Source organism: Malus domestica, chromosome 14 (assembly GCF_042453785.1).
Source record: "Malus domestica chromosome 14, GDT2T_hap1".
NCBI classification, from domain to species: Eukaryota; Viridiplantae; Streptophyta; class Magnoliopsida; order Rosales; family Rosaceae; genus Malus; species Malus domestica.
Window position 1 is genome coordinate 3,713,396 of NC_091674.1, and position 14,659 is coordinate 3,728,054.

At 38.9% G+C, this 14,659-nt stretch overlaps 2 protein-coding genes across 2 annotated transcripts; both read right to left on the reverse strand.

The window, feature by feature from the left end:
* Positions 1-657: 657 nt before the first annotated feature.
* On the reverse strand, positions 658-1,434 carry LOC103454155 (uncharacterized protein At1g08160-like). The gene has a single exon (XM_070812427.1). It carries the CDS (start codon positions 1,432-1,434, stop codon positions 658-660), a length of 777 nt encoding a protein of 258 aa, XP_070668528.1.
* Positions 1,435-4,561: 3,127 nt separating this feature from the next.
* LOC103454226 (uncharacterized) lies at positions 4,562-5,431 on the reverse strand. The gene has a single exon (XM_008393818.3). It carries the CDS (start codon positions 5,429-5,431, stop codon positions 4,562-4,564), a length of 870 nt encoding a protein of 289 aa, XP_008392040.3.
* Positions 5,432-14,659: the final 9,228 nt, after the last annotated feature.

Consider the following 14,659-nt stretch of genomic DNA (forward strand, 5'->3'; position numbering starts at 1 on the left):
TGCATCACTTGTACGTGACTTAGGGGTCTAAGAAAGGCTTCAATGGCTTAAAAGACTTTTTAACCTTGCACATAACGCGTGTATTGGCAAAATTGGATAGAATTCGGATGGATTGAGAACAATAACAGGTTTCACCACATGGGCAACATCGACATATGACTTACACCAGGAGGATGGTTTTTTACAGGAAATGATTTCTGCACTCTATTTTGACCTCGTACGAGTGTAGAGGTAAAAAGGGGTGTGGAAATCAATCCCCTTTGTAATCGGCCTATTCTACGCATAATTTTAAGGGAACTTCAACGAAAAGCTCATAATACTGTTCATTTTAACAAAAAATCACATTTTAAAACTAAAAAATTAATCCTACTACTATTCACTTTACCTTTATTTTGTCTTTATTGTTAAAACTCAAAATTTTCAAACTATTTTTATTAATTTTCCTTAATATTAATCTAAAAGCAAAGTGGCAAGGTCCTACACAGAAATATGCAAAATAGTACAAACGATGCTATGATTCAGAAAGCAATTGTATTCCATAGCCCAAAATCATAAATAAGGACTAGTTTGTAACGTTCACCAATTTTTGGGTTAAAAACGAAAGAAAAATAAAATATGAAAAAAGTATCTGTATTATTATACTGATTACTCACAGTCTCATAACTCAACTTCGCACGGACTTGACTGACCCGTCAAAGTCCCGGTCCCATTATTTCGGGCAAACCCGGTGAATTCGACCCGATTGCAGTAGACGCGCAACAACCGCGATCTCGATTGAAACACCCCAGACTTAAACCGAACCCACGCCGCCACCCACACTCCGAACGTCACCGACCCGCGATCCTTCCCGTCGGCGATTCCCCTCGCCACGTCGTCGCCGACGTATTCCCCCACCATCGCGAGCTTGAAATTGACGCGCGTCTGGTTCCTCTTGGCTGAGACGAAGGGAGGCACAGCCGCCGTGGTGAGCGGAACTCCGCCGTACACGGGCGAGGCGGTAAGGCGGTCGTAGAAGATGGTGAGCTTGTGGTTGGGGTTGGTGGCGAGGAGGGTGAAGTCCCACGTGGCGGTTAGCTCGGAGCTAGTCGCGTTGAGCGGAGAGACGCTGGCCGATTCGACCCGGAACTTGGGGAGTTGGGGGCGGAGGACGAGCCAGGAGATGAAGAAGATGATGGACATGACGGCGAACACAGCGACGGCGGCGATGATGATGCGGCAGAGGACGGTGGGTTTGCGCCTGAAGGGCCCATTGGGCTGAGGGTTGTAGTAGGGAGGGGGTGGGCCCGTGGGATGGTAATTATTGCGGTTGGGGTGCGGCGGCGGGGCCGCATAAGGGTAGGGAGCTGCGGCAGGGTAGCCGGCGGCAAATTGGGCGGGCGGAACTGGATAGCCGGTGACAGTCTTGTGTTGTCCTTGGGACGAAGAAGCAGCCATTTCAAATCAGAGAGCTTTGGTTTTAGATTAATGGTTAATAATAACAAATATTTTTGACAGATGGTTGGAAGCTGTCATAAATTAATACTTCATTGGGGATGGGAAAAGATTAAATAAAAAATCAGTAGCACTTAAACCAAAAGCTGGCATCTCCGGCACGACGGTGGCTTTGGGTTGAAAGCAACGTATTGAGGAATCTTAGAGCGCCTTCAACACGGCGGCGACACTTATCTTGTCGTCATGTGTCGTCCCCACACGGTCTCTCTCGATTTGTTTTTGGTAACTCTCACGGCTGACCTTGGGCTGATTCAGGCTTGCTATTTGCCCCATCGGTGATGGATTCTATATAAAGCCCAAATTCACGTAAACAAGATTATGTCTACATTATGTGGTCACGCTTATAAAAGCCCCAAAAAAATAGTTTGGGTTCCGTTAGATTTTTATTAAATGTGGTTTTTTTTAAACAAACGATATCATTTATGCGTTTTATTAATATAATATTAATTAAGGGAACTAAAAACAAACGTAATGGACTGCTACTCTAGGCTCACTTTGCTTTTTCAAGCTCCGTCCTTGAAAACTAAAGCGCCAACGCGACTTACATTTATTATTTTGTATAAGCCCAAATAAAATAGTTTGGGATATGTTAGAATTTTTTTTTTAAACAAATGATATTATCTACACTAAAAAGATAATAGAGTGATTTAAGCCTCATAATGGACTAGTTTATTAAGCGTTGTTTGATCAACATTTCATTTACAATTTTTAATTTTTAATTTCACTTATTTTGAAAATTCAAAACTCCAAGTAATTACCAAACAAAGTTTTTTTTTTTTAAAGTAAAATGTAAAGACAAAATTATCCTCACTCTATAATTCTGCTCTGCTAGGTAAAAACAATATGTCTTTGCGATTTAGTATTATGGTCTAGTAATATTTCTCTTCACTTGTAAGTGAGAAGTCTTATATTTGATTCTCATCAAAAGTAAATTTGAACCACATTATTGCTAGCCCATTATGAGGCTAAGCCCACCCTCATCCCCTTAATGTAGATAATATCATTTGCTAAAAAAAAACAACATGCCTTTAACAAAGCCTTCTAATCAAGCATGGGCCTCGGAATCTCAAGATATGATGTACATTGTCATTATCTCTAGTCAATAATAAATTATGTTTTTTTTTTCCAAGAGGGCGTGTTGACCCTAAAAACTACCAAGCCTATATGGCACGCAGACCGAGTAATTAATAAGCTAACTACGTCATTTGGTTGTGTGCAGGCGTGCCAACTCGTCGCCTGAGCTCGGCCAGGGAGTAGAATGCGTTGATGTTGTGTTGGGCGAGCTGCTGACTTCTTGTTCTTGCGAATGCGGCCAAGGAAGGAACAGGTCTCGGCATTTGAGTTCTAGAGCCTGAAAAAAAAGGCTGCTAGTTCTGTGAAGTTCACAAATCGTCGGCACCGGGTTCAGTCTCGATAATTATATTCGTGAAAGTATAAGTACACTGAACTGGTATCAGACTATACAGACACAAATACTCGAAAGAGATAAATGTCTTGATGGTAAACGTGGTTCGGCCATCGAAATGCCGAACTTTAAAATGTACTTATGAATATCCAATCATAAAGTAAAACTCAGCGTTCAATGTGCCGAGCCTAATAACCTGTAACACCTCACTTCGTCGAGAAGGCTGATGAGATGACATCCACCAACAAAGACTCGAAAACCCTTATTGGCCGAGACTTGAATAAATAACTAGTCGGCCTTAAAACAGTGTTGTCTATCCAAACTGAAGATGCTCCTCGGTCGGCTGATTCTACAGCTCCAGTGCTGTCTATCCAAATTGAAGATGTCGCCGGTTGCCTTCACAGTGTTGTCTATCCAAACTGAAGATGTGCTAGTGTCACATCCCGACCTGGGGTCCACCACATCCCGGGCTTGACTCAGTCGTAGCACTATATTATCCGTTTTGGGCCCCGACCACGCCCTCATGATTTTGTTTCTGGGAACTCACACAAAAACTTCCCAATAAGTCACCCATCTTGGGATTGCTCTTGCTGCGATCTCGCTTAACTTTGGAGTTTTGATGGGATCCGGTGCATCAGATCCCACATCGCCTAGGGAAATGGATCCTCTATGCCTTATATGTACATGTTCACCTCCTTTAGAGACCCGACGTCCTCGTCGGCACACTTCCGGCTAAGGATTGGCTTTGATACCAAATTGTCATATCCCGACCCGGGGTCCACCACATCCCGAGCTCGACTCCACCGTAGCACGATATTGTCTACTTTGGGCCCCGACCACGCCCTCACGGTTTTGTTTCTGGGAACTCACATGAGAACTTCCCAGTGGGTCACCCATCTTGGGATTGATATCACTGCAATCTCACTTAACTTCGGAGTTCCTAATGAATCCGAAGCCAGTGATTCCCAAAGGCCTCGTGCTATATGGAGGTGGGCATGTACATATAAGGCACATCACCCCCTCTCCGTTGATCGATGTGAGATGTTACAATTGGAAGGGAGAAAAGGGAAGAGGAAAAATTCTCAGGGCAGTGCAATTTTTTTGAAATGCTAATAACACCTTTTTTTTTCAAAAATGACTTTGTGCCACAAGTACACTATCACAATAGCATCTCGTGCTAATGAAATAAAAATATATGTAAGTTTTTGTCTACATATCTTCATTTTATTTACATGAATGACACACGACGGTGTACTCGTGCTATGTAAGTTATTTTATAATACACATTTTTATGAGTTGTGTGGAACTATAACCTAGCACTACTCATCAACATAATACATGCATTTTTATGTCTACTTTTATATTTCTTAGCTCTCAATACCAAGATGCCCCACTATTTTTCTTTCATTGTTTGTGGAAGGGATCTAGGGATATCTTCCAATATTTAACAAAATTAAAGTATCTACAACAATCAGATATCAGAGGCTTCTAAATTCAGAAAAAACACCACTTCAGCTAATATACAACCAATTAATAGATAATCTCCCACAAATGGAGACATGGGAAGAAGATCATCATCAATGAGATCATGAAATAAAAAAACAAAAATCCGACCCATTTTCTCGCCTATCATGACATGACTATATATTTCAAGCATCATTTGAGTTACCAACCGTCGGTAATGTCGCATTTCTTTGAGCTCCCACCAGGCATGCTTCCACTACTTGCACCCACCGGAAGATTTACCTTCAAATCCGTACATTTCACCCTGAGTATCCCGGCCCTATAGTTTATACTATACCACCACCCATGTTGCATTGTGTATGTGAGCGACATCCTCAAGCTGAAGCTCACACCCCCTCCTTCCTTCTGCTCCTTCTCCATGTCCTCCACTGACGAGCTCCCTGCCGTGGAGTTGGACATCTCCATCTTCAACTGCATGGTGCCTTTGGACTTAGAGTCCAACCGCATGTCCTGCATGAACGACCCTCCCGACGACAAAAAGTTATCTTTGTGGTACAAGGCAGTTTCCCATTTGTCCACGTGCATCCTCAGACCAAAGCTAGGGTTTTCCACGAACATCGTGGCCTCCCATTTGCCCGAGACTACTTTGGTTGTCGGGACCATGTTGAAATTGGAAACGCCGAAAGACTCGACTTTGAAGGTGACATTTTCGGGACGGACGACTGCGAACATGATGATGCTAGCCAGAAGGGTCCCAGTGAGTAAGAGGAATAGTATGATGCAGAAGCAGCGGGCGAAGCTGCTCGCGGCTTCATCGTGTTGAGAATAGGTGGTGGCGTAATACGCATTCGGGTCCGCCTGATAAGGGTTGTAACCGGCGGTTGGAGGGTAGCCATGGTAGGGCGGGGGTGGGGGATACCCATTTTGAGGCTGAGCATAGTTCATAGTAGATTGAGGGTACCCGGGCTGGGGGTGGCCGACAGTGGAGATGCGAGGCTGATCGGTCTCTGAGGATTGAGTTGGAGGTTGATCTGCTGTGTGGGCTTGACTACTTTGGGTTGTAGAAGCCATATATGAATTTCTATTATATTTATGTATTTCTATTTCTCTGCCCTCAAGAATCTCCCCGAAGAGAGAGAGAGGGTTTTGGGGGGTAGGAGATAGAACAATGTGGTATTGGAGGGAGAATAATTATTGAAGGAAATAACAGTGTTAAAATAGGTTCGTGGAGTGTGAAAAGCGCGGAAAGAGCGTGGGACAAGGTAATTAATTAGAAGTTCTATGTTAAGTAAATAATTTATGAGTGTCAATGCATTGATATAGCTAGCAGAATTGGAAAATGGCAATGGTGTTGACAGCTGAGTACATAGATAATCCAATTTCCAAATATATAGTCAAGCTTTCATTCATGAAATACGTGGACATAGAAAATCTTGGGTGAGGCTGTCATGTGCGGCTGTGTGGTAGCTCACTCACATAGAGGTGACCTCCACCTGGTCACATTTTTTGTAAGTCAGTTACTACAAAGGACAATCTCAATCAAGAATTTCTCATTTGACAATGCTATATATGTCATAGCCTCACACAATGATCAACGTACTGCAAGTATAATTTGTTTATGCGCCAAATTTTGAGAGAAAACAATGATATTTATAAAAAAGAATTACAACCGAAGGGGAGAAAACTTAGCTCATGCGTGAAGTGATTTGATGAGCCATACTACAGACCAAGACCTGGAATATGGCTGCCAAAGCAATTTACCCTTACCATGCTCTAAGAAATTTGAATGAGCCGGAGTCCTGATAGAACGCCCCCACGCCACGCCCCCTATGAGCACAAGAGAAATCAATTAATTTGGTGTGTGTTTACAATTCTTAAGTAAAGCATCTAAAAGAAAGTTTGGTGTTTCCTCGAACCAAAGCCTCTCCATATTCATGGACAACCCAAACTGAGTCAACCGGTGTGACACACCATTTGCATACCGTTGTGTGTAAAGAAACTCAGAAATATGCTCAAGCAAGAACTTTGTTGTACTCAATTATCATGCCGCACACGACTGGACGTGGTTCTTGATGTGAATGGTTGCCATCACATGCAAACTGCAACTTTGAAAAACCGAAGGATAAAGCCATGCCATTTGAACACTACTACTAAAGATGAAGATGCCAGATCATGACATATATTTTGTTTTCGTTAACCAATTATAGTTTGCCATGTTTAATAAGTTTGTTTAGTCAATTAGAAAGAATATTGTAAATAACTAAGGCTATATATATGACTATTGATGTAATTATCCATTCATTCAATCAAAGAGGAATATTCATAAAATATTGTGTTCTTAGTATTCTATATGGTTTCATCGCCAACCGCCTCACGACCTCTCTCGATCCTCTTCTCTTCCGCTTTGCTTATCTAATTTCTCTATCATTTGCTTGATTTCTTCGTCGATCTTGTACTCCGATCTTCGATATCGTCATGTATCTCTTGATCTCTAATGGCGTCTCCTTTTGCGTCCTCTGAGTCAGTGCCCAATTTGAATCCCAATTCCTCTTCAAATCCTAATTCTTCTCAATCTTACACATGTCTCACGATCCAAAACATTGGCAGCATGGTGCATATCAAGCTTAAGAGATTCAATTATCTGCCATGGCGAGCTCTCTTTGCCCTAATTCTTCAGGGCTATCGGCTTCTTGGTATTGTTGATGGCACATAATCTTGTCCGGCGCATTTTCTGCCTGATCGAACTATCAATCTGGCGTTCGAATCTTGGTATGAGAAAGATCAAAATCTTCTCATTTGGTTTAATTCCACACTCTTTGAAGAGGTAATTCCATTTAATGTTGGAGTTTCATCTTCTCGTGATCTCTGGCTCAAACTCGAACAATGATTTGAGGGCGTTTCTGATGCACACATTCATCAACTTCGATCGCGACTTCAGAGCATTCAAAAAGGTTCACAATCAATGTCTGATTACCTACAAGAACTTAAAGAGATTTATGACTCTCTCATTGTCGCTGGAGCTTTAATCTCTGATCGTGATCTGATTGTTGCCACTCTTGCTGGTCTTCCTGATGATTTTGAGTCTTTCACAGATTTAATCATGCTCCGATTATCTTCCACTTCTTTGGATGAATTGCATGGGTTACCAGTCACCCAGGAGCTTTATATGAATCGTCGAAAGAAAGTTGTCTTATCCAACAATGTTGAACCGTTTCATGCTCTATCTGTACAAGGTCAACCACCTCTTATTCCCACACTGCCTCAGGCGTATGCAATACAAAATCAACTACTTCAGAACTCTTTTCGTTACAATTCAAATCGAGGACGAAACAGTCGCTACAATAATAATCGTGGAACTAGAGGCAACTCTCAAGGAAATCAGTATACTAGTGGTTTCACTCTTAACAACAACAATTTCAACTCTCGTGGTTCATCTTCTGGTCTTCGAGCACTGTGTCAAATTTGTGGCAATCCCAATCATGAAGCTATCAACTGTTTTGATCACATGAATCCAGAGATTTCAGGTCGAATTCCCCCTACTAAACTTCAAGCAATGTGTGCACGCTATACTGCAAAGCCCTCCCCTTCTTGGCTGATCGACTCTGGTGCTACCTCATACATCACCAATGACATCTCAACCATCAATTCTCCTACTCCCTACAATGGTGAAGAAAAAGTATACATCGGGAATGGTAAAGGTTTATCAATTAATCATGTTGGTTCCTTTATATTACGTACACCTACTGCTTCTTTTAAACTGAACAATGTTCTTCATATTCCTCACATGAAGCACAATTTGTTATCTGCCTAGCTCAAAAATTATAGAGAACTATTTTATATGATCATTGAAAGTTTGTAACTATAAATACAACGACATCACCACGTAAATTACAAACAACGATCCTTTAAAACCAAACATCATTCCCTCGCCTATATTACAGCAGCAACTAGCTCAAACTTCAATATTATTGACATGTAAAATAAGATCAATTACATCATTTAGGCAACGGAATGGAGCATTTGTGGCCCCCATTTATCTTTCCCTCAGTACCTTTTGAACCCAAAAGCTCAACCTTCAAACCTGAACAGTTCGGATTTAAAGCCACTTGGGTTCCCATTCCCAATAGCTCCTTCATACCATATGAAGCATCTATATGCATTTTCAAACTAAAACTAAGGTAACCCTTCTTTTTATCCTCACTCAAGTGCTTCATCACTCGATCTTCCACATACGACTGTTCGCCCTCACAACCCGTGGAATCAAACTTGATCTGCACAGTTTTCTGCTTCCTCGGAGGAATGTGCAGTGTTGCATCCACTGAAGCACATGATAGAGCCTCACTTTCTTTGTAATACGCATAAATCTCAAAAGGGTTGAGGGTAACAATTAAGCCGCCATTTTGGTTCCCAATGTCAGCTTGGCTTCCCACTCAGCTGAAAGTGACGAATTCGAAACTTCGAAATTTGATAGAGAAAATGCATCTAAACGAAGCACAAGGGGGTCCGTTCCTGGACCGCACTTTCAATCCACATAGTTGCCTACGAACCATAAAGAAAATCCGATGGCGGTTGCTAGACTTACCACTATCATAACAAGGACAATATATCCACGAGCTTTATTGAAATATGGAGATAGTTTGCACCGCAAAGAAGCCATATATAAATCTTCCTGAAAGAAAGAGGATACAAAGGTGAAATTACGTACGTCACAGTATGGTTTATCATGATTTACAGTTTAATAACATAGTATATCAGACATGCGGTGAAACATCGTTTCTCTTTGTTTAGGTACCAAATTAATGTTCCTAAAATCTATCTCACTAACCAGCAAAAGAAATATTTGACCCCAAAAAAAAAAAAAAACCTGCAAAAGAAATAATATTTTAACAAATAAATAATTTGAAGGAAAATAGAGTATGCAAATCCTTTTTAAATGCATAACTATAGAGGAACATATGGTAATGGTAGACAGGCCAGGAAAGGGATCCTCTCCGGATCCCTTCCTCCTAATCCACTAAGTTCGAGGATTCGGACCATTGAAATTTGATCCAACGGCTAAAGTTATTATTACTTTTAAAGTGGGTCTTTGTTTGTAGTCGTTGGGTCAAATTTCAATGGCCCGAATCTCTGGACTTAGTGGATTAGGAGGAAGGGATCCAGAGAGGAACCCTTTCCGACAGGCCACAAGGGGAATATCAATCTGAATTTTTGCAAGTGAATTCTTACTATTTCTTCATCTCATGGTCACTGCCTGCAGTGTGTAAATTGTCATTGTTTTTAGAATTGAAATGAAGAGTGAAATCATTTAGGAGACTTGGATTTAAAATCCATTCGCCAATAAACTGACTTGACAATTTAATTTCACTAGAATTTTTTACAACTTTCTTAGAAAATAAATAAAATCATACCTTGTAATGATAAAATTTCTTGGACAGCGAGCAATTAATCCAATTATATGGAGGTAGTTAATGAGCAGACTTAGAGAAAAAAGTGGAGATACTGATCGAAAGAGAGAAGAACAAGTGAGGGAAGAAGGCAGCAGTTACACGTTACAGGAATATTATATTTGTAGGGGAAGATAATTAATATGCATATGACGGTTGGCGAAACGATGTTTCATGTTTGCGGTTAAGTATGAACGTTACAGTATAATTAGTATCACAGACACAGGTTTTTTTTTTTTTGTTTGTTAAAGTATCACAGATATAGTTGGAAGATGATCAATGTTAGGCTCGTAGGAAGATTATTTTCAAATCTTGTGTATGAGTAGTATTAGGTTTGATTCTAGTAAAAAATAATTTCGAACCAAATTATTATGACTAGTCAATTGAGGCAACATTTTTTTTTAAATTTCTTTTTTTGTAGTGCCTGCATATTTCAACACCAAATGTTTATTGAAATTTCCAACAATATTTTGTCTTATGGTGTCTATATTCATGTTAGGTTTTTGATCGTCTTTCTTTCGACATTCACTGTACTATTTTATAGTGTTTTTAATTAATAAAGCATCTAATATTAAAAAAAAAATCAATTTATGTATAACAATTAAATTGTACTAATGACGGCACAAATGGTGAGTGAAAATCTTCTGTTTAGTTTATGGCAGTGCCTTTCAAACACATTTTTTTAATCCCACATACTCTTGTTAATTTTTATTCATTGAGCTTCTTCAATTTATTCGATTTAATGACAAAAAATTCAAAGAAATATGAGAGGTAAAATGAGTGGATAACACCACCCTTATTTTATTTGTGTTTTGACTTTTTACAGTTCCGCTTAACCATAATTTGATGGAATCCTCTATTAAAATAGGTAGAAACGTTAGTGGAAGTTTTTCCATGTTCATAATCAAGCTTTTGAATTTACAACCGATGAAAGTTCATCAACAGAAGGTAAGAAAGTTTGATCTTTGCTCAAACTAATTGTCCATCTAATTAATTACAATCTCAAGTTGAAAAAGCACCAACTAATTGAAAAAAAGGAACAATGAAGAAGAAAATGTGTCAGATTGGGTCAACTAATTAGTACTGGAACCGAGCACCTCATAGGCCCTCCACTAATCCAACTTCCGAAACCATTTCTAGGCGATAATTCAACCTTCATATCCAAACACTGAGGGCTCATTACAACATGTTGTTCCCCCCACCAACCAGTCTTATAAGTTGCCCAAACAAACATTTGCAAGTTAAAACGCACAGCTCCATCCTCACGTTGCCTACTCAGCATCTCATCCAAACCCCACTTCATGATCACCACCGGCAGACCAAGGCGATGATAGTCCTCCTCCGACCCTGTCATCTTCGACGATATCTTCAAGCGAATCATTTTACTTTCCTTCAATCCCAATTCAAACGGCTCCACAGAGCTTATCGCGACGAAATAATCTTTGTACGAAATCGAGCCCTTTACGTGGTTGAAACGAACCCATGTGACAAGATTAGGGTTCTCTACCGTAAGGGACATTTCCCAATTAGCCCCTAGGGTTGTGCTGGAGGTGTTAAATTTGGACATGAAGAGGGAATTGAGTTGGACATTTGGGGGTTGTGGAGCTAGGGACAAGGGCATGGAATTGCAAAAAATTGTGAAGGTTCCTAACATAAATATAATTAATAGAACATTGATGAGTTGGACAAGGACCAAACCGGCAATCCATCTAATAATAGCCTGAGAAGTGTTAGGGTTTGAAGAAGGGTTATTTGAAACGGGGAGTAGTGGCGTAGTGGCTGCGGGATGAGCTTTTGAATTAATTTCCATGGTTAATAGGAGTTAATCAAATCCTTGTAAGATCTTTGAGAGGAAGCGATTGATGCTTGAAGAAAATGGGTAAAGAAAGTTAATATATAAAAAAGAATGTAACGAAAACCGTTTAAGCTGCTATATTGTTAAAAATCTGAATACTATCAAAGACTGTTAAAAAACTGAATAACTAGACTCCAACAAACATGAGCACGAAGATTTCTACACATCATGAATTTGATCACGAATGAACTTGTTCATTAACTTGAATTGATACTGATTACTGATTAACGTTAATCAAATTCAGTTCAATTAAACTAACGATGCCAAATATATACACTAGTCTTCCTTTTTGGCAGGGAAAACTAGTTTTTTTTTTTAAATACAAAAATATTATTTACACTAATAGTGGAGATTTATCGTTATTAACTACATTGGAGAAGTAGCAGAGATGAACAATTATAAAACCAAGAAATTAAGTTTTACAGAGAGAAGAGAAAATAATGAATGAAGGTTTTGTACTGACTTTACAATCTGTTTACAATAGCTATATATAGCTGACTAGAAGACCAGCTCCTAAGCTTTGAGTAACAAACTCTAACAAACTCTTTCAACGGACTATTACATCATTCAATCCTTTAAAACTATTTTGATGAGCTGGCAATGATGAGTTGGCAATGATATATTTTGATAAGCTACACAATAAGCTAGTCATAAATTTGGAATCTAACTCGTCATCTACAAGGTTCAAACCTAAGACCTTCCATTTAATAATTAATAGTGAAGAAAAATATTACTAGACTATAATATTAAGTGACAAGAAAACTAGCTAAGAGAAATCATATGGTTTTGAAAGACCGCTCGCGTTATTAGCGCATGCATATGTTATATTATGTGCGATTATATACTTTTCTTAAGGAAAATGTATGCTATAGCCTATATATGCAATAAGATAACGAATACGTACAAGAGGTAGATACTACAAAAAGAGAGAGATTCTGAAGAAATAAAAATATTGTAGAAGCTGCCAAATGAGGTTGAATGAAAATGCATGTTGTCATAACTGCAGAAGAAGACCCAAATTAACCCATTTAACTTGGGACCAATAATTGGAATGGCTTCTCCCGAGGATAGGAGGCGTAAGCGAACAACAAATGTGTTTGCAAGTGCTGGTAGTAGCCAAAGAGGAGTTGGAATGGTGAATTCGAAGGAAGATTTGTGATCTCCTTTACGAGACGAAGGAGACCAGTCTCGAGGGGTCTCCCGGGTTGCTATGAAACTCATATGTTGGCATTGTTTAAGGCATTAAGAGTACTTGATAGTTCATGATTTGTCAATGTAGAATAGGCTCCACACCTCTAACGTGGTGGTGTTACTTGAGAAAGAAAAAAAATTATGTAGATGATACACATATTTAAAGCGGCAGTTATGCAACATTTTGGAGAAATCTGTAACGTCAAAAATCACTTTGAACTCTTCCAAAAATAAATCCAAACAAATTAACCCTAAAAGTGTTTTGAGTTAGAAAATTACGTGAAGTACTTCTTAGAAGAAAGTCATTTCAAATACTTTTCCCATTAGAAATTGAGTTTTTATAAAAAATAAATTACGTGCTTCGCTTGAAGGCAGAATCTAAAAAGCATTTCTGCAAGTCAGCTGTGCTTTGTGAGGGACTTAGATTGGTTGCTATTAATTACTTACATCCTTATTTTAAAGAGAGCTTTAACGAAAAAATTTCGGTACTGTTCATTTTAACGAAAAACCATATTTTTACACTAAAAAGTCAATACTGGTACTATTCACTCTACCCTTTATTTTGTCCTTATCGTTAAAATTCAAAGCTTTCAAGCTATTTTCATTAGTTTTCCTTAATTTTAATTTGCTTTGATTTTTGTTGTTGATGAAATTTTTTTATTTTTTATTTTTTAAGTAAAACGATATTTTGTTGTTGATGATGAAATTTAACTAGCAAATTGATAACACAGATTTTTTTTTTACTAGCGAATTGTTCTCGTGCCGATCCGGCAGGGTCGGTGTACACTAGCCTCTATTCATATGCCTTCTACTTCTTCGGTACAGGTTCCAATTAGAAGAAAATTAAGGATTCATCTCAATGAATAATTGGATAAATTATCGTTTGACCTCTTGAGTGTTGAATCTAATTCTTCGAATTACATTTTTGGTAAATTAATCTCATGAACTATTTGAAATCAGTCAATTAATCCCTCCTCATGGTCAGATTTGATGAAATTTCAGCAACTTTTCCGTTAAATACTAACACGACTTTACCCTTAAGAGTGCATCTTGTGTTGGTCATGTGCCAGTATTTGACAGCAAAATGGATGAAATTTTATCAAATCTAAGAATGAGGGATTAATTGGCTAATTTCAAATAGTTATGGGAGATAATTTACAAAGAGAATTGCCAGAGCCACCCCACAACCTTATTTACCCACCCCATCTTATAATCTTACCCCTCATAAAAAGTTAAAAAAATTAAAACACTCTTTTCTCACCCACCATATTCCTAAAATGTCCATTAATTTAACTATTTTTCAAAAATTAAAAACTAGTATGTTTCTAATGATTCTTTAAAAGAGTGTCGATATTAAATCATAGCAAACTGTGAAAGATCTGAACATAAACATGGCTGCCTTGCACTGAAGAAGAACAAAAGTACAAACACCAACCTCTGAACTTAAATTGGAATTACTCTCTCCTTTCAAAATACCGTCCAAAATCATAGGAAACTCAGTGCCAGTTTTAGGTTCCACTGCATGTGTTCTCCAGTTCAAGATGGGAATTGGTAGTCCTGCACATCTGTAATGCCCAACCTCACAAGGCCTTTAATCCATGATGTCCGTATTCTCCAATGGAACAACTAGTACATTTGAAGATCTGGTGGTAATTAACAAAGAAGAAGGTTTGTAATCAACATTAAAAATAAAACCAATTGGGTAATTTTCCACTTTAATCCACTCCCTCATGAAGGGTTTAAGACTTACAAGCTGCCAAAGAAAGCCAATGCGTTCTCTTCGTGTCTTTAATTTTTTTCTTTTGGCTA

What these genes read in the sequence shown, in the direction of transcription:
- LOC103454155 (XM_070812427.1), bottom strand. Translation starts at nt 1,434, where the DNA reads ATGGCTGCTTCTTCGTCCCAAGGACAACACAAGACTGTCACCGGCTAT.
- LOC103454226 (XM_008393818.3), bottom strand. Translation starts at nt 5,431, where the DNA reads ATGGCTTCTACAACCCAAAGTAGTCAAGCCCACACAGCAGATCAACCT.